Source organism: Cherax quadricarinatus, chromosome 9, assembly GCF_038502225.1.
Source record: "Cherax quadricarinatus isolate ZL_2023a chromosome 9, ASM3850222v1, whole genome shotgun sequence".
In the NCBI taxonomy this organism is placed as follows: domain Eukaryota; kingdom Metazoa; phylum Arthropoda; class Malacostraca; order Decapoda; family Parastacidae; genus Cherax; species Cherax quadricarinatus.
Window position 1 is genome coordinate 1,603,796 of NC_091300.1, and position 20,959 is coordinate 1,624,754.

A 20,959-nucleotide genomic window follows, 5' to 3' on the forward strand; every position below is an offset into this window, starting at 1 on the left:
TAACATTGTATCAATCGCATCTACTAGAAAAATGACAGGATGGATAATGAGAACCTTCAAAACTAGGGAGGCCAAGCCCATGATGACACTCTTCAGGTCACTTGTTCTATCTAGGCTGGAATATTGCTGCACACTAACGGCACCTTTCAAGGCAGGTGAAATTGCCGACCTAGAGAATGTACAGAGAATTTTCACGGCGCGCATAACGGAGATAAAACACCTCAATTACTGGGAGCGCTTGAGGTTCCTAAACCTGTATTCCCTGGAACGCAGGAGGGAGAGATACATGATTATATACACCTGGAAAATCCTAGAGGGACTAGTACCGAACTTGCACACGAAAATCACTCACTACGAAAGCAAAAGACTTGGCAGACGATGCACCATCCCCCCAATGAAAAGCAGGGGTGTCACTAGCACGTTAAGAGACCATACAATAAGTGTCAGGGGCCCGAGACTGTTCAACTGCCTCCCAGCACACATAAGGGGGATTACCAACAGACCCCTGGCAGTCTTCAAGCTGGCACTGGACAAGCACCTAAAGTCAGTTCCTGATCAGCCGGGCTGTGGCTCGTACGTTGGTTTGCGTGCAGCCAGCAGCAACAGCCTGGTTGATCAGGCTCTGATCCACCAGGAGGCCTGGTCACAGACCGGGCCGCGGGGGCGTTGACCCCCGGAACTCTCTCCAGGTAAACTCCAGGTAATTGATAACAATTATTCAGTTTGGCATAGCAATCCTTTACATTATGACTGCCTAAACATCCTATACAGTCCACTAAACTTCATTGTACCAGAGTAACCGGCTTTAATTTTATAATCATTAATTTAATGACAGATGTATCAGATGTTTAGGCAGTCATAATGTAAAGGATTGTTATGCCAAACTGAATAATTGTTATCAATGCCCCAAAGGAAGGCATCATGTAGTAATGTGTAAGGGTTTGTATAATGATAATAATGATACTGATGACCCTGACACAACAGTTACTAATATAAAAATTGCAGCTACTGTTAATGATGATGGCATAGCTGCAGTAGCCTTACCCATGGTAAATGTAAAAAATCAGGATAGGAGGCATAGATCAAAAAATGTAACTTCATTACTGGACCAAGGATCACAACGCACTTTCAAAAAACGTAGTTGCCTTAATGATATGAAACTGCAAATGGGGGATCCAACAAATTTTAAATTATCTGGTTTTCTGTCAGATAAAAGGCCCAGGTGTACGACACTGTGTATGTAAATGTCGGCCGGGCAATGAGAGAAAATATAACAGTGCAGTTGTAGTGATAGACTCCCACAGAAAATCTCAGCAGGACGGATATGAGGTGCACAATAAAGATATTAAACTAGTGTAAAAATACAGGATTACAGAGGTCACAATAGGTCTTTTTCAGACCTCACTGAACAGTTACATCACTAGAAAGGAACCATACCTGTGTCTGCCTGCTAATAACACCTTGGATAGTGGTAAGTTGCATTTCTTTAGTTTCAGTTTTGTATTCCTCAAATAATGGAGCTGAGTTTCTGTTAGTAAGATACTAAATTCCCAGTATCTTACTAACAGCGCCGTTAGTTAGCAGCAATCGGACTAAGGGTCGACAATCTAAATGCAATTTTTATGACCGAGACTCCAAATTTGGTCAATTCAAGAATTTCTGATATAATCCTAACGCCACAGGACTTTGAAAAAGCAATAAATGACATGGCCATGCACTCTGCTCCAGGCTCAGACTCGGGGAAACTGTGTTCATCAAGAACTGTAAGAAACCCCTTTTACGTGTATTAACTATTCTATGGAGAAGGAGCATGGACACACGGGTCATTCCACAAATACAGCTAACTTGACTTATATGACATTTAGGAAGGTAGGAGGTCGTCTGCATCGCGCTGAATGACCCACATGGGTTTAGCACGCAGTATGGGCTTCACAAACGAGACAATGATGTCACCAAGCATTCCACTTGAGTTCTAAAGCTATGTAATTAAATCTTTATTTAGGTTTATCGTACATAAAAACAAAATTTCTTTTTTTATATTGTTCTTGAGGGAACACAGATGTTAGATACATAAAATGTACATTATGTTTAATTAACCTGGATTAAATGAGTGCGACATTTCTATTTGTTAAATTCAATCAAAACTTGAATATTTCTTTAAATTGTCTGAATAGTGCTACTTAATCATGATATAGCAGATGTAGAGACAGTAATGAGGACACCAGGTCAAAAATAGTTCAAGGTCGTCGAGGTGTAGACGCAACACAAAGACTGTCATTTTAAATGTTTGAGGAAACTACAATTGTATTTAACTCAATACACTTGTACTGAAGTTTTGAAAATTTTTGAAGATATTAAGAGAGAGAGGAGAACCACATATTACTCTTACTACACTGTAAGTCCTAGTACTGGGGCTGCAGAGCGTGGCAGACCTGGGGCAAGCAACGTCATCCACACCACCAGAAGTCGATTAATATTTGAAACTTAATAGTTTAGTCTTTTCTGATATTATAGAATATATGATGTAACTTCGTTATTCTATGAATTACGTGTTGCTATTATTCTATGAATTAGTATGCTATTTAATAATTAAATTTATTACAAATCTGGGAACGCAACCTAATATACGAATTTAAAATTATTTTTCCTGTACGTGTTGTGTGGCTCCTTGGTGATGGAGGCTGGTGATGTGTGCCTAGGATACTTACTGTCTAAATTGTCCACTCATGGTTATTGCCCATGAACTTTCCTTATATTGGTTTCAGCCAGTGTGTTGTTAAGTCTCCGTAGTTCATAAGGCAATGGATTATATATGAGGCACTGAAAATTAAAATAAGGCCATGAGAATTTTGAAAGTAGGATTCATAATGGTTTATTCTACAGCATCCCGGTAAGTTGTGGACACATTATTATTATTATTATTATTATTATTATTATTATTAACGTGTCATGAATTATGTGTGAGAATATGTTAGTTTCAGATAGAGTTTTGAGCAGCAGCTGTCTACTTACTGTAATTGACTGGACTGCCAATAGTTTTTTTTTCAAAAATACTATTTCTTTATTATTACTACTACATCCATGGGGAGCGTTAAACCTGTAGGGGTCATACAGAGCCTGGGGGAAATGGGAGGCATTCAGGTTCAATCCAAGGAAGGGGAGCACAGGTCAAATTCCTTAGATTAAGAGCTTCTCATAAGACATTATGGAATCTTCCGTGACGGGATTATTTCTTTAGTATTTAATGATCAGGAGAGTGAAGGAGAAACATGGAGAAAAACAGTGAAAATATAAAAACATTGTCAATCATAATAATGAAAACTTTTGATATACATGTTTTTAATTAACACTAAAACTAAACTAACATCCTAACCTAATCTTACTAGAATTTATGAAGTGTATTATATAATAAGTTACTTTACCTGTCTATCAAAGTAGGTGTGGTAAAGCTGTTGCTAACATAAAGTCAGAGGAAGTCTGTGTTAATGGTGGAGCCGTAGGCCAGAAAATAAGTAAGAGTGTTAAAGCGGTGACGGCGCCGGAGGTAAATTCTGCGTGCTCGCGGGTAGACAGGACAGTCTAATTGTATATAGGAAACTAAAAATGGAACTTGACAATTCTCACAGAGTGGCACTGAGATGATAAGAACTGACTAACACATTTACATAAAACTTTTTTCCCTCATTGGAAGAAAGTGGCCTTTAAATCAAGTTTTCCTGCCGTGCCTGCTGCTGCTGGTGTCTGCTGGGTGGTTGAAGGTGGCTGTGAGGTCACGTCTCGTCAGCGTCAACCTTACTATAGCTCTGTCTGACACTTTTAACACCACTAAGACCATGGATATTGATGAAGACAGCTTGAAGAAGTTTGATATCACACTGGAAGAGTTCTCCGGCTCTCTCATACGAGCAGATGATAATGGAAGGGTGAGTTTGGGATATGAGTGTGGTAGTGTGAAGGGTTCTTACTGATTTGTGTAGGCGGGTTCTCTCTCTGTTCTCGTTTGTTCTTATCCGCCCTGCTAATTTTACTTTGTCAATAAATATAGACAAACACGTGACTTATGATTGATCATTTCCAGGAGGGCCCCACTTTACAGCGCTTCCCTTTACAGTGTTCCACTAATGCAGCAGTTGTCAGTTATACTCATTCTTCATTTATTCAGACTTCCTACAGTAAACATATTCACCACTCGCTATAAGCCAAGGATAAAAATATTTTAACATAAGTAATGTGTACTGTATATACATTTTTTAGGCCTAGTTATATTGCTCATTTAATATCTGATAGTGTAAACATGATACCAGGCTTTTATATGTATTTGAAAGTGAAAAAAAGGCTATGATTCACCTCACAGCTATTTTTGCTTTACAGCGGTAGCCCAGAACCTAACCTGCTGTATAAGCGGGGTCTTCTTGTACTTGTATTAGGAACAGTAGCGGAGCAGGTACTGATTCTCGTGAGACCCTACTCGTTCTCTTCTCTTCATGTCTTTTTCCCTTTATAGTCCATATTTTGTCTTCTGTTTATCAAGGACTCATCCACTGGATGAGTCCTTGCTTGTTCTAGTTTTGAGATGTTCTGGGTCAAATACTTTCTTGCAATTCAAAAAGAAGAATTCCACCCATCCTTGTCTTTGTTTTGTTATATGTTATAAAGGGGAAGCGCTAAACCAGCAGGAGTCATACAGCACCTTAATAGCCCTTCATTGGTATCAAAGGTACCCTCTTCAGGAGCTTCAGTGTTTTATATATAACTTGTAGAATTCTAGTTAATTTGTAAGACAGGATCTGGCATTTTAATTCCGTTCTAATTTTGCTGACAAATCCTTGCCACTTTACATGACTTAGTGCATCCTTTTTACAATGTTACAAACCTTTAATAATATAAATGCCAGAAATACTGGCATACAGCTCAAGAGCCTCTTGTATGTCATTGTAGGGACTATACTAATAGTTTTCTAGCAGCTGCCTCGTCTGCAGTAAATGGCTGAAAACACTCAATATTCATCGAGATACGTTGTCCGATCCCATTGCTTTACTTAGATCAAGCTCCTCTACTAGCGTCATTACTAGTTCTGTTGTTGTGAACGTAGTAATGGGTGTGTGCGGTCGTTTGACTAGTGTATTGGTGGTGAATGTAGTGTATTTTGTGCTGACAGGAGTCATGTGTTGAATGTGATGACAGTGGTTTCGTATAGTAGTATGGGATGGCACTGAACTCCTCTCATGATGTGCGGTGACAAGTGTGGCAGGTCTCATGTTGTGTGTGGTAGCACAGGTCTCGTGTTGTAGTGTGTGGTGACAGAGGCCCCGTCTTGTAGTGTGTGTGGTGACCAGGGTTCATGTGACAAATTTTTTGCAGGTGAGCGAGGTTGTGGTGGGTACTCGACACATTCCGCTGCAGCTGGAGTTGAAGCGGGACGGTGACTCCATTACCTACAGCTTCGGAACTACTGACGGTGGCTCTTGGTCCGTCAGCAAAAATAATTTTACCAACATCACCATCGAAGATATCAGAGGTAGGTAGACAGGTATTATGAAGTACACTTCCCACGTTTCTAGTTCTTCCACTTACCTTTAGTTTCCGTCTGTCTACCTCTCAGGTGTACCTCTGTAATCTTTTGATTACCGCCTACATGATGGGTATGGGGTGCATAATAAACCCTATTATTGTTTGTGATGTCACAGTTTTCAGTGGGGTCTGACAAAGACCCATTGTAACCTCTGTAATCCTAATTTATTACTCTACCGCTCGCAGGATGAGCGTGAGGTGCACAATAAACTAGCCGCTCAGGCGGCATGGCTAATAAACTAATTTTAACTCTCAGCTCTTCTAACAATTATTATTGCTATTTATATCTATGTTATATTAGTAGGTTCATACAGCTATATCATACTGTGGAAAAAGGCCATGATTATTATTTATTCATGGAGAAGCGCTAAAACCCCTAGGTGGTCTGTACAGCGCTTGGGGAATGAATGGGAGGTAATCAGGTTTAATCCGAGAAAAGGTAGGGTAGCTCCAATTCCTAGGATCAAGAACCCTCAAACCATGGAGCGGTGCAGACAACGATAAAAAAAGATATGGAAGCTAGATTTTAAGGTCATTTAAAATGAACAATATTAAATTATTTTTTAAATATTTCAGTGTTAGCGAGTTATGTATAATAGTATGGTGCTTGTGGCGCAGATGATGAGACACTGAAGCCAGTAAAAGTGTCATTGGAGTGGTCTTTGGCACCTCTGGTCTCGCCCCACCTGGTCAACCTGAGTCTGAGATCCGCTCTCCTGGAGTCTGCCATCCACCTCGACAACACCACCGTCAGTACCTCTTGCTGCTTCATCTCTTCTCCAGCTTTTCGGCAAGCAATTTACTATGATATATTTTAACTAAATTTCTTTAATTGAAAAAGTCTGCTTAACCCCAATGGAAATAAGTCACTTTATCTGACTTTTTTGGATTATCCTAAGTTCTCTACACATATGCTGCTGTGTATGATAATCTATGTAACTATTTGTGCATACCTGAATAAACTTACTTACACATTTAACTCACAAATATGAAGGGAAACTGACTACTGTACTTTTTTTTTTTTTACTGTATGCTGCCTGACCGACTGTTTACTGCACGCCCTCACATACTGTGCTGCCTGACCGACTGTTTACTGCACATCCTCACATACTGTGCTGCCTGACCGACTGTTTACTGCACACCCTCACATACTGTGCTGCCTGACCGACTGTTTACTGCACACCCTCACATACTGTGCTGCCTGACCGACTGTTTACTGCACACCCTCATACTGTGCTGCCTGACCGACTGTTTACTGCACACCCTCATACTGTGCTGCCTGACCGACTGTTTACTGCACACCCTCATACTGTGCTGCCTGACCGACTGTTTACTGCACACCCTCATACTGTGCTGCCTGACCGACTGTTTACTGCACACCCCTCACATACTGTGCTGCCTGACCGACTGTTTACTGCACACCCTCACATACTGTGCTGCTTCCTGACCGACTGTTTACTGCACACCCCTCACATACTGTGCTGCCTGACCGACTGTTTACTGCACACCCTCACATACGGTGCTGCCTGACCGACTGTTTACTGCACACCCCTCACATACTGTGCTGCCTGACCGACTGTTTACTGCACACCCTCACGTACTGTGCTGCCTGACCGACTGTTTACTGCACACCCTCACATACTGTGCTGCCTCAGCGACACTGTTTACTGCACACCCTTCACACACTGTGCTGACTGACCGACTGTTTACTGCACAAACCATACCACGGACGGGGATAGAACCCGCGATCAGAGAGTCTCAAAACTCCAGACGTCACGTTAGCCACTGGACCAGCTAGCCACAAAAAGATTCGTCCAACTAGGTATATTTCTACACCATAGGAAGGTTAGCATAGGTACCACTGTGACCACAAATGCAAGTTTTTACAGACGAATCTCCAGCTAGCGTGGCCGTGACGAACTCTAGCTCAAGTCCCCTCAAAGCCGTTAACATGACTCACGAAATCGTAATGACACGATTGCAAACAAACCATACCACGGGCGGGGATAGAACCCGCGATCAGAGAGTCAAAATTCCAGACCGTCGCGTTAGCCACTGGACCAGCTAGCCACAAAAAGATTCGTCCAACTAGGTATATTTCTACACCATAGGAAGGTTAGCATAGGCTAGCTGGTCCAGTGGCTAACGCGACGGTCTGGAGTTATGAGACTGATCGCGGGTTCTATCCCCACCCGTGGTATGGTTTGTTTGCAATCGTGTCATTACGATTTCGTGAGTCATGTTTACTGCACACCCTCACATACTGTGCTGCCTGACCGACTGTTTACTGCACACCCTCACATACTGTGTTGCTTGACCGACTGTTTACTGCACACCCTCACATACTGTGCTGCCTGATCGACTGTTTACTGCACACCCTCACATACTGAGCTGCCTGACCGACTGTTTACTGCACACCCTCACATACTGTGAGCGGTAGCACAAGACGGTCAAGATTAGTCACACTTAATCTTTCTGTCATTGGCTATTTTAGATATTACAGTCATTTCATACAAGTCTCATCATGGGGCTAATCCTTTGCCCATTGCTATATGTGGATACAGTCTCAAAATTTCAAATATCTTATCATTAACAATGCAGACACTGATAATTTTCTAGACAGTTACAACTCATTCATTCATCAGTGCGATGCAAAATGTGGGTACAGTCTTCAGATTGCAGGTATCTTATCATTAAAAATGAAGTGATTTGCCATTTCCTATACGGTTTGTTTGGGCGTCTCTCTAAATGGTTGTATTTTTGGATAGTCTAACTATAAGAGAAAATAATATTCTGTGGCCCTGGCTGTGTCCACAACTATACGTTGCATGTGACTGGAGACAGATCTCCGTACAAATGTTGTTGTCAAAGAAAATTTGTGCAGCTGCCTAGTCAAGCAGCGACATCTTTTAGTCTACTGATTATGTCACTTTTTCCATAAGTCACGTTACGTTTCGGTTTGTCCTGGACCATTAACATAAGAACATAAGAATGGAGGAACACTACAAAAGGACTACTGGCCCAGAAATAAGGTTCGGTAGTTAACTGTGAATTGTGCAAGAAAGGTATAAAATACCGACAATATGAAAGTTAAGACACATGTGCAACATCTGGATATCTTTATTGTAGTAGACGTTTCGCCATCCAGTGGCTTTATCAATACAGATTCTAGGACATAATAGGAAGACAGTAGAACTATATACAAAAGATGAGGTAATCAGTCCCTCGGCCTTGGAGTTAGTGTTCACAGCATCGTGGTGGAGGAGAATCTGGAGCAAAGACAAGAAGACTGGCGGTTTATATAGGCGTCAGTGGATAGGGACGGGCAGCAGACGAGGGCAAAGTCACTGGTAGGCGGGATTCCCCAGTGGAAGTAGGTCCTTCCCAAAGAGATGGGTTAGTTGTAGCAGATTCTCCTCCACCACGATGCTGTGAACACTAACTCCAAGGCCGAGGGACTGATTACCTCATCTTTTGTATATAGTTCTACTCTCTTCCTATTATGTCCTAGAATCTGTATTGATAAAGCCACTGGATGGCGAAACGTCTACTACAATAAAGATATCCAGATGTTGCACATGTGTCTTAACTTTCATATTGTCGGTATTTTATACCTTTCTTGCACAACTTGTCAGACACTGCAACATCATGGAATCTTGGTCCAGAGGACATCTACAAGACCTTCACGGCTGCTACAACTAACCCATCTCTTTGGGAAGGACCTACTTCCACTGGGGAATCCCGCCTACCAGTGACTTTGCCCTCGTCTGCTGCCCGTCCCTATCCACTGACGCCTATATAAACCGCCAGTCTTCTTGTCTTTGCTCCAGATTCTCCTCCACCACGATGCTATGAACACTAACTCCAAGGCCGAGGGACTGATTACCTCATCTTTTGTATATAGTTCTACTGTCTTCCTATTATGTCCTAGAATCTGTATTGATAAAGCCACTGGATGGCGAAACGTCTACTACAATAAAGATATCCAGATGTTGCACATGTGTCTTAACTTTCATATTGTCGGTATTTTATACCTTTCTTGCACAACTTGTCAGACACTGCAACATCATGGAATCTTGGTTCAGAGGACATCTTCAAGACCTTCACGGCTGCTACAACTAACCCATCTCTTTGGGAAGGACCTACTTCCACTGGGGAATCCCGCCTACCAGTGACTTTGCCCTCGTCTGCTGCCCGTCCCTATCCACTGACGCCTATATAAACCGCCAGTCTTCTTGTCTTTGCTCCAGATTCTCCTCCACCACGATGCTGTGAACACTAACTCCAAGGCCGAGGGACTGATTACCTCATCTTTTGTATATAGTTCTACTGTCTTCCTATTATGTCCTAGAATCTGTATTGATAAAGCCACTGGATGGCGAAACGTCTACTACAATAAAGATATCCAGATGTTGCACATGTGTCTTAACTAACTGTGAATTGTTTGAACCACTGTAGTTGTGACTTTTACTTATACATGTCACCAGGAAAAGAGGAAAACTTTACTAAGCAACCCTGAATGTGTAAAGTAAAAGGATACAAGTGCAACTAATGTGACATTTTATTGTGGCAACGTTTCGCTCTCCAGGAGCTTTGTCAAGCCGTTACAAACAGTACATGGACACAGAGGGTATATATAGGCTTAGAGTGAGGTGCAGTGTTAGTGGTAGTAGTAGTGATATAAGTTGTAGTAGTAGTAGTAGTGATACAATATGGTAGAACAATTAACTTGCACATGAGTAAAAGGATATAAAATCTATTACTTGGGTAGCATAAAAATAATAGGTTAACCAAATATTTCTAGTAGAGGTTGAATTAGAGAAGGTCTGTTTCAGTGTTCATTCTCTGTAATGTGTTTGTGTAGTATTAACAGGAGAGACTATGTGATGGCAGGGTTTACTGTTGGTAGGTAAGACACCTAGGCAACAGTTAGGCAAGTTGAAGATTAAGACACTTATGCAGCATATGGGAATCTTTATTCAGGAAACGTTTCGCCACACAGTGGCTTCATCAGTCCAATACAAAGAGGAAGGCGTAAGGAGAGGAGGAGAATGAGGTAATCAGTCCCTCAACCTGGAGTCGATGTGTTCAGTCCATCAATCTTGTAGAATGTACAGCATAGGGCCGTAGACGTGGCTTATATACTGTAGTGAGGTGACGTGAAGCAGATGGAGGCGTGGTCATAGTGGTACCATCCACTAGTCGAAGTAGGTCTTCGTCCAAAGGTTGAACAAGTGTTGAAGAATTCTTTGTAACAAGACCCCATGATGCTGCCGTGTCTGACAGTTGTGATGAATGGTTTGAAAAACCGACAAGTTGAAGATTAAGACACTTATGCAGCATATGGGAATCTTTATTCAGGAAACGTTTCGCCACACAGTGGCTTCATCAGTCCAATACAAAGAGGAAGGCGTAAGGAGAGGAGGAGAATGAGGTAATCAGTCCCTCAACCTACGTCTACGGCCCTATGCTGTACATTCTACAAGATTGATGGACTGAACACATCGACTCCAGGTTGAGGGACTGATTACCTCATTCTCCTCCTCTCCTTACGCCTTCCTCTTTGTATTGGACTGATGAAGCCACTGTGTGGCGAAACGTTTCCTGAATAAAGATTCCCATATGCTGCATAAGTGTCTTAATCTTCAACTTGTCGGTTTTTCAAACCATTCATCACAACTGTCAGACACGGCAGCATCATGGGGTCTTGTTACAAAGAATTCTTCAACACTTGTTCAACCTTTGGACGAAGACCTACTTCGACTAGTGGATGGTACCACTATGACCACGCCTCCATCTGCTTCACGTCACCTCACTACAGTATATAAGCCACGTCTACGGCCCTATGCTGTACATTCTACAAGATTGATGGACTGAACACATCGACTCCAGGTTGAGGGACTGATTACCTCATTCTCCTCCTCTCCTTACGCCTTCCTCTTTGTATTGGACTGATGAAGCCACTGTGGCGAAACGTTTCCTGAATAAAGATTCCCATATGCTGCATAAGTGTCTTAATCTTCAACTTGTCGGTTTTTCAAACCATTCATCACAACAGTTAGGCAACTTTATTCCGAAACGTTTCGCCTACACAGTAGGCTTCTTCAGTCGAATACAGAAAGTAGGCAGGAGCAGTAGAGATGTGAAGACGATGTAATCAGTCCATCACCCTTGAAGTCTGGACTGATTACATCGTCTTCACATCTCTACTGTTCCTGCCTATTTTCTGTATTCGACTGAAGAAGCCTACTGTGTAGGCGAAACGTTTCGGAATAAAGTTGCCTAACTGTTGCCTATGTGTCTTACCTACCAACCTGTCGGTATTGTATATCATTTTGATGTTCAGGGTTTACTGTTGTCAGGAGGATTCTTGCTAAGACTTCAGAGATGGTGAAGCTGGCTTTTTTTTTTTTGTTTAATTGTATTAGAAACAGCTATAAGTGATGATTCAAGGCACTTACGTCTGTGGAAACTAGTTTCTTTGATCACTAATTGGGCGTCCCTGAATTTCATGAGATGATTGGTGGAATCTCGGTGTTGTACGCAGGCGTTGTTCAAGTTATCGTTCCTACATGCATAAAATTTGTGCATGTAGTTCCTATATGCATAAAATTTATGCTTGGGTCCATGTACTGTTTTTAACGGCTTGATAAAGCTCCTGGAGAGCGAAACGTTGCCACAATAAAATGTCACATTAGTTGCACTTGTGTCCTTTTACTTTACATATTGTCCGTAATTCTACCACATATATATATACAAGCCTGAATGTGTAGCTTTAACCAATTTACAAAACTTGACTTCAACCGTAAACCGACGTACGAACCACAGCCTGGGTGATCAGGTACTGACTTTAGGTATCTGTCCAGCGCCTTCTTGAAGACAGCCAAAGGTCTATAGGTAATCCCCTTTTTGAAAGTTAAGACACATGTGCAACATCTGGATATCTTTATTGTAGTAGACGTTTCGCCATCCAGTGGCTTTATCAATACAGATTCTAGGACATAATAGGAAGACAGTAGAACTATATACAAAAGATGAGGTAATCAGTCCCTCGGCCTTGGAGTTAGTGTTCACAGCATCGTGGTGGAGGAGAATCTGGAGCAAAGACAAGAAGACTGGCGGTTTATATAGGCGTCAGTGGATAGGGACGGGCAGCAGACGAGGGCAAAGTCACTGGTAGGCGGGATTCCCCAGTGGAAGTAGGTCCTTCCCCACTGCAACATCATGGAATCTTGGTTCAGAGGACATCTACAAGACCTTCACGGCTGCTGCAACTAACCCATCTCTTTGGGAAGGACCTACTTCCACTGGGGAATCCCGCCTACCAGTGACTTTGCCCTCGTCTGCTGCCCGTCCCTATCCACTGACGCCTATATAAACCGCCAGTCTTCTTGTCTTTGCTCCAGATTCTCCTCCACCACGATGCTGTGAACACTAACTCCAAGGCCGAGGGACTGATTACCTCATCTTTTGTATATAGTTCTACTGTCTTCCTATTATGTCCTAGAATCTGTATTGATAAAGCCACTGGATGGCGAAACGTCTACTACAATAAAGATATCCAGATGTTGCACATGTGTCTTAACTTTCATATTGTCGGTATTTTATACCTTTCTTGCACAATCCCCTTTTTGTATGCTGGGAGGCAGTTGAACAGTCTTGGGCCCCTGACACTTACTGTGTTGTCTCTTATCATGCTAGTGGTGCCTCTGCTTTTCATTGGAGGGATGTTGCCTGTCGAGTCTTTTGCTTTCATAGGGAGTGATTTTCGTGTGCAAATTTGGTACTAATCCCTCTAGGATTTTTCAAGTGTATATAATCTTGTATCTCTTCTGCCTGCGTTCCAGGGAATACAAGTCGAGGAACTTCGAACTTTCCCAGTAATTTAGGTGTTTTATCGTACTTACATGTGCCGTGAAGGTTCTCTGTACATTTTCTAGGTCAGCATTTTCACTTGCCTTGAAAGGCGCTGTTAGTGTGCAGCAATATTCCGGCCTAGAAAATGTACAGAGAACCTTCACGGCGCGCATAACGGAGATAAAACGCCTCAATTACTGGGAGCGCTTGAGGTTCCTGAACCTGTATTCCCTGGAACGCAGGCGGGAGAGATACATGATTATATACACCTGGAAAACCCTAGAGGGACTAGTACTGAACTTGCACACAAAAATCACTCACTACGAAAGCAAAAGACTTGGCAGACGATGCAACATCCCCCCAATGAAAAGCAGGGGTGTCACTAGCACGTTAAGAGACCATACAATAAGTGTCAGGGGCCCGAGACGGTTCAACTGCCTCCCAGCATACATAAGGGGGATTACCAACAGACCCCTGGCAGTCTTCAAGCTGGCACTGGACAAGCACCTAAAGTCGGTTCCTGATCAGCCGGGCTGTGACTCGTACGTTGGTTTGCGTGCAGCCAGCAGTAACAGCCTGGTTGATCAGGCTCTGATCCACCAGGAGGCCTGGTCACAGACCGGGCCGCGGGGGCGTTGACCCCCGGAACTCTCTCCAGGTAAACTCCAGGTAAACTCCTAGATAGAACAAGCGACCTGAAGAGTGTCATACAGTAATAGCCTGGTTGATCAGGCCCTGATCCACCATGAGGCCTGGTCACAGACCGGGCTGCGGGGGCATTGACTCCCAGAACCCTCTCTAGAAATAACCTCTCAACTGTCCAAGGAGAGTTGAGAGGTTGAAGTAACTGTCCTTGGACAGCTGAGGGGTTGAAGTAGCTATTAGGCAATATGAATATTCATTAAAATATTCTATTTTGTGTGTAGTTACCAAATAGATTACTTTATTGCAGCTGGTGTGGCAGAAAGTAGACGGTCAGCTCGAAAGAGGCCAGTTAGTGCAGCTGATACCCTACTCGGGGATCTATCTGAGGGTGCTGAACGCTTACACCCACACTACCACCCTGGCCGCCTACTTCAACACTGAGGACTTTAAGGTGGATCACGAGCTAATAGATACCCTAAAGAACCTCCGGCCTGGGAGACTGGCTTCGATCACATCCTACGTGAGTATTGATGAGATACTCCTCTTGGTAGTGTCGGACACAGTTGTAGGGATATCTTAGGATATGTCATCCCAATATGTCACTTTTGTATATAATAACCATATACATTATTGAAATTTTAAAAACAAATTATTTTTATGACCTATAATACCTGTGCATAAGATTTAGTCTATGTAAAGACCTAGCTAACTTGATGATAATTATTATTACAAGCTATTTGTTGAGAATCAGCGATAGTTAAGAAATTAGAAAGTCATATTAAAATCCCAATAATGAGCCCTACCCTTCATGTGGCTAAACCACATGTTAGCGCACTCAACTCACACACTAGGGTCCATGGTTCGATCCCCGGTACGGGTGGAAACATTAGGACGTGTTTCTTTAAGACAACTGCTGTGTCTGTTTACCTGTCAGTAAAATAAGTACCTGGATATAAGTCGACTGGTGTGGATCTCATCCTGGGGACAAAATTAACCTAATTTGCGTTGAGTGCTCTGCATAACAAGCTCCTTTCTATATAGTAGTATGTCACTGATGTTAGCTAGGCCTGTATAATTTGTACATGTACTTGTAGAAATAAAGACATTATTATTTTTTTTATTTTTTTTTTCAACAAGTCGGCCGTCTCCCACCGAGGCAGGGTGACCCAAAAAAGAAAGAAAATCCCCAAAAAGAAAATACTTTCATCATCATTCAACACTTTCACCACACTCGCACATTATCACTGTTTTTGCAGAGGTGCTCAGAATACAACAGTCTAGAAGCATACACATATAAAGATACACAACATATCCCTCCAAACTGCCAATATCCCAAACCCCTCCTTTAAAGTGCAGGCATTGTACTTCCCATTTCCAGGACTCAAGGCATTAATAATGAACTGTTGACATTAGACGAAGTTGGGATATGATTGTTTAATTCATTTTAGATGGACTATGTGATTTTTAAGTTAATTTATAAATTAATTATCTGTATTTTTCACATTTATATTCACATATACTGTATATTTTATAGCCTAGACAAAACTGCATAGTAGTAGCATCTACGAATGTTTCTTTAGTTGGATGACCATTATATAATGACTGTTTTTACATGACTGAAGGTACATGGAATGAAGTATTCCATCAGTCTATTAAATTCTGAACAAAAATTTCTAATGAATCCTGTAACGGGTCGGAAGCCACGGCAAGTGATTCTTTTATACGAATAATTTGTTTCTTTTCTGCAGTATACAGGTAATGTAGTTTATATATAATAAAATATTGTTAGGCACAAAAGACAGCCACTATCATACTGTGCATTTCGGGTAGTGAGGATTCACTTGCCACGGGTTCAAACACCAACTGTTCCCTGAGTTGTTTGCAGTCGTGTTATTAGGATTTTGTGAGTTAAGTTAGGTAAAGTTTGTCAGGAAACAGGACTAGTGTTTCCTGACGCGGGTCTTAGTTATATGATGACCCTCCACTAGAGGTTTTGGTCACATGACCGAGGCTTCCCCGGTCCACCCCTTTAAAAATTAGGGTTCATATATATTTCTAATGGACTATTACGTTTTTTTTACTACTTTTAGACACCTGAAAGTTATAATCTCTTGTGTAATGGCAGGAATGCTTACGATATTTGTTTATTGTGTGCATGATGAGACATTATTGTGTGCATGATGAGACATTATTGTGTGGATGATGAGACATTTATTAAACGAAATGTGTTTGATCTTGTGTCTGTGAGACGTGTTTGGTCTTCTTGTGCCTGATGAGACTCAGGTTTTTTGTGTGTATGATGAAGTCTTCTTTTGTGTGTGATGAGACTGTGGTTGGTCTTCTTGTATACACAAGAGGTCTTATATTTGGTCTTTGCAGTACGATGCTTCTGGCCGGCTGGAGGCGTCATCCAAGCTTACTATCTCTGATTTAGGTTCCTTCGCTTCCCGATACCTCACCTTCAGAGACTGCTGGGCGTGGGTATGGGTGGTGGGCGGGCCCACGCTGGCCGAGGGGCTGGTCACCAACACTCAAGGTATCAACAGCTTCCCCCCATCACTAGACCTGCACCTCACCCTCACTCCAACACCATCGTCCTCGGGTAATAATTTGTCTCTCTCTGTATTCACCTGCTCCAATCTCTGCAAGTCGTATTATATAACCTCTGTATTCTTTTGACTTCCGGTCATAGGATGGGTATGGGGTACGTAATAACAATATAAAATTAATTCGGCTGTTGTGTATGCTCAGCCATTTTTGTTTGCTGTGAGTGAGTCTGTCTATGATCCCATCTCGTAATGCAAATAGTCGAGAACGGGCCTGACATGTCCTTTATAAGATTCTAAATATTGTTCTGAGGTTGCCGAACCTTATGTATACCGTTGAAGTTATACAGTTCATGTGAAACTCCGGTGATATGTTTGGTGTGATGTTGACTTCCCGATGTTTATTTTTCAGTACTTCTACAGCTTCTTATTTTATATGTAGGTACTAGGTGTGTGTGTATGTATTTATTAGAATAGCGCAAGCGAAAACATCATCAAGAAATATGACAATTTTCTGATTTCTCACTATTAATGTACCAGTTATTTGGTAAAGGATAAGTCATCAGTTCCCACTGTGAAGAACAGCATGTCAATCTTTCAGAACGCCTATGCGAGTCTTGGCCTCATTGGTGGAGTAAGCGGCAGCATTTTTGCGATACGTACGACGGCTATGGCGACCTGTGCTCGTGTTATGAACCTTTCACTGTGTCCAGTACCAACACAACCACCACTACGGTAAGTAACTCACCTTCACCCAACACAACCACTACTACGGTAAGTAACTCACCTTCACCCAACACAACCACCACTACGGTAAGTAACTCACCTTCACCCAAAACAACCACCACTACGGTAAGTAACTCACCTTCACCCAACACAACCACCACTACGGTAAGTAACTCACCTTCACCTTCGCACGTTGGATTGCGTGCGGCCAGCAGTAACAGCCTCGTTGATCAGGCCCTAATGCACCGGGAGGCCTGGTCATGGACCGGGCCGCGGGGGCGTTGATCCCCGGAATGCCCTCCAGGTAGACTCCTCTAGGTTCACCCAACACAACCACCACTACGATAAGTAACTCACCTTCACCCAATACAACCACCACCGTAGTGAATATACTGCCCCACCAAACACAACCATCACCACAGTGACTCACCCCACCAAACAGTCACTATCAAGGTAAGTAACCTTTCAGATAGAATTTGGTAGGTCACTGATAAGGGGGATTACCAATAGACCCCTGAGTGTCTTCAGGAAGGCTCTGGACAGGCACCTGAAGTCAGTAACTGATCAGCCAGGCTGTGGTTAGTACGTCAGTTTACGTGCGGCCAACAGTAATAGTCTGGTCGATCAGGCCCTGATCCACCATGAGGCCTGGTCACAGACCGGGCCGCGGGGGCGTTGACCCCCGAAACCCTCTCCAGGTATACTGATATGAAGGAAGAATAGGAGAAGGCCAAGGATGCTTTCTGCTTTAGGGAACACCACATTTCGTTAGACTGAATGCTGATGTATTATTTGTGGTTGCTTGTTGGAGTCCACCTGAGGTAAGATCTGGTGAAGATGCGTGTGTGACCTCTGAATCTATAGTTGTTTCAACTAGGTAATGTCTGCACATGACTGGGATATGATACTTAAGCATATTGTAAAGCGCCGTTAACTTAGATTTATAAAATGCATTACTCTCTTATGTTGTGTTTACAGGGAGTGTCACTGGAGGAGCTGGGTGTAGTAGTGGTGGCAGGTAACAGACCGCGATACCTCTACAGGTAAGCCACGTCTCACTCAAGTGGTGGTTAAACTGTATCTCCTTCTGTTACATAACCATCCTGAAATATAAGCATCCTAAGATTACCTATTTGTAGTTTCATGAACAGAGCTATGATGGCGGTGCCCTTGAAAAATGTTTATTGATTTTATCATATTGCATTACTCAGGCTAAATTTAAAGATATTTAAACAAACTGACGTTTCAACTTTCTACAATGGTTGCATTAAGGCATACAGTGAGGATATACTATTGTGAAAATTTCACGTATTTCGTGGTCCACATGGGTCATTCATTTCCAGAAGTAATGGAGGCTTTATCTTCCTTCCAGTTATCGTGGCCAAGTAACTGACCAATAATGTTGTTAGTGATCCCAAGATATTTAGATGTTTAAAGGGTGGTAAGGTATTTAAATCTCCTGTCTTATTCTTTAGTGTGTTGATAACAAGTGAGACTTCTGTTGGGTTGGTTGGAGCTAGGAACAGTGTTCGGGTAGGTGCCAGTGAGGTAGTCATTAGGTGGGGTATTTGAGCTTGGGATTTTACCCGCAAGGTTTTATCCTATGGTGGAGAAGAAAACATCGAGTCTGTTTGCTGTTTCAGTTGGTGGGAGTTGGGGTTCATCTGGTTTTGTTAGTTTGATTGTTCTGTTTCCTGATATCTTTTTTGTTCCTAGAATTTCAGATAGAGTTTTCCAGGTCTTTTTTTATATCACCTTTTAAGTTGGATAATCTGTTCTCATAATACAATTTTTTTTGCCCTTCCTATCAGGCTGGTTAGGATAGATAAGTAACATTTTGCTTGGTCTCTGATTATGTGACCCATTCTGTACTGTTTTTCGTATAGGTGCTGCAGCGCTGTATAGCCCTTGTGGCTTAGCGCTTCTTTTTGATTATAATAATAATAATAATCGTATAGGTGCTTTATATTTATGGATTTGAGGATGCTGGGTGTTAGCCAGGGACTCTTCAGTCTCTTAGCTGTGATTTGATTAGTTTTTTTTTAGGACAGTGCTTGTTATAGAGGTATTGGGTCGTTTTTAGAAAGTTATTAATACATTCGTCAGTATCTGCATAGATTTCTAGCTCAGTTTGCCAGTCGATGTTTGTCATTGCTGTTGTGAAGTTATTACCTGGAGTTTACCTGGAGAGAGTTTCGGGGGTCAACGCCCCCGCGGCCCGGTCTGTGACCAGGCCTCCTGATGGATCAGCGCCTGATCAACCAGGCTGTTGCTGCTGGCTGCACGCAAACCAACATACGAGCCACAGCCCGGCTGATCAGGAACTGACTTTAGGTGCTTGTCCAGTGCCAGCTTGAAGACTGCCAGGGGTCTGTTGGTAATCCCCCTTATGTGTGCTGGGAGGCAGTTGAACAGTCTCGGGCCCCTGACACTTATTGTATGGTCTCTTAACGTGCTAGTGACACCCCTGCTTTTCATTGGGGGGATGGTGCATCGTCTGCCAAGTCTTTTGCTTTCGTAGTGAGTGATTTTCGTGTGCAAGTTCGGTACTAGTCCCTCTAGGATTTTCCAGGTGTATATAATCATGTATCTCTCCCTCCTGCGTTCCAGGGAATACAGGTTTAGAAACCTCAAGCGCTCCCAGTAATTGAGGTGTTTTATCTCCGTTATGCGCGCCGTGAAAGTTCTCTGTACATTTTCTAGGTCGGCAATTTCACCTGCCTTGAAAGGTGCTGTTAGAGTGCAGCAATATTCCAGCCTAGATAGAACAAGTGACCTGAAGAGTGTCATCATGGGCTTGGCCTCCCTAGTTTTGAAGGTTCTCATTATCCATCCTGTCATTTTTCTAGCAGATGCGATTGATACAATGTTATGGTCCTTGAAGGTGAGATCCTCCGACATAATCACTCCCAGGTCTTTGACGTTGGTGTTTCGCTCTATTTTGTGGCCAGAATTTGTTTTGTACTCTGATGAAGATTTAATTTCCTCATGTTTACCATCTCTGAGTAATTGAAATTTCTCATCGTTGAACTTCATATTGTTTTCTGCAGCCCACTGAAAGATTTGGTTGATGTCCGCCTGGAGCCTTGCAGTGTCTGCAATGGAAGACACTGTCATGCAGATTCGGGTGTCATCTGCAAAGGAAGACACGGTGCTGTGGCTGACATCCCTGTCTATGTCGGATATGAGGATGAGGAACAAGATGGGAGCTAGTACTGTGCCTTGTGGAACAGAGCTTTTCACCGTAGCTGCCTCGGACTTTACTCTGTTGACGACTACTCTCTGTGTTCTGTTAGTGAGGAAATTATAGATCCATCGACCGACTTTTCCTGTTATTCCTTTAGCGCGCATTTTGTGCGCTATTACGCCATGGTCACACTTGTCGAAGGCTTTTGCAAAGTCTGTATATATTACATCTGCATTCTTTTTGTCTTCTAGTGCATTTAGGACCTTGTCGTAGTGATCCAGTAGTTGAGACAGACAGGAGCGACCTGTTCTAAACCCATGTTGCCCTGGGTTGTGTAACTGATGGGTTTCTAGATGGGTGGTGATCTTGCTTCTTAGGACCCTTTCAAAGATTTTTATGATATGGGATGTTAGTGCTATTGGTCTGT

The 20,959-nt window shown here is 42.6% G+C and overlaps 1 protein-coding gene across 1 annotated transcript in view; it reads left to right on the forward strand.

Annotated features, from left to right (window-relative positions):
- Positions 1-2,867: 2,867 nt before the first annotated feature.
- The window catches only part of LOC138852481 (protein O-linked-mannose beta-1,2-N-acetylglucosaminyltransferase 1-like), a 42,490-nt gene continuing 24,398 nt past the window's right edge, over positions 2,868-20,959 (forward strand). The window contains exons 1-8 of the mRNA XM_070083461.1: positions 2,868-2,890; positions 3,692-3,923; positions 5,362-5,518; positions 6,190-6,320; positions 14,381-14,593; positions 16,453-16,675; positions 17,221-17,354; positions 18,324-18,388. Of these exons, the coding sequence (XP_069939562.1) occupies positions 2,868-2,890; positions 3,692-3,923; positions 5,362-5,518; positions 6,190-6,320; positions 14,381-14,593; positions 16,453-16,675; positions 17,221-17,354; positions 18,324-18,388 (1,178 nt within the window). The remainder of the gene's footprint in view (positions 2,891-3,691; positions 3,924-5,361; positions 5,519-6,189; positions 6,321-14,380; positions 14,594-16,452; positions 16,676-17,220; positions 17,355-18,323; positions 18,389-20,959) is intronic.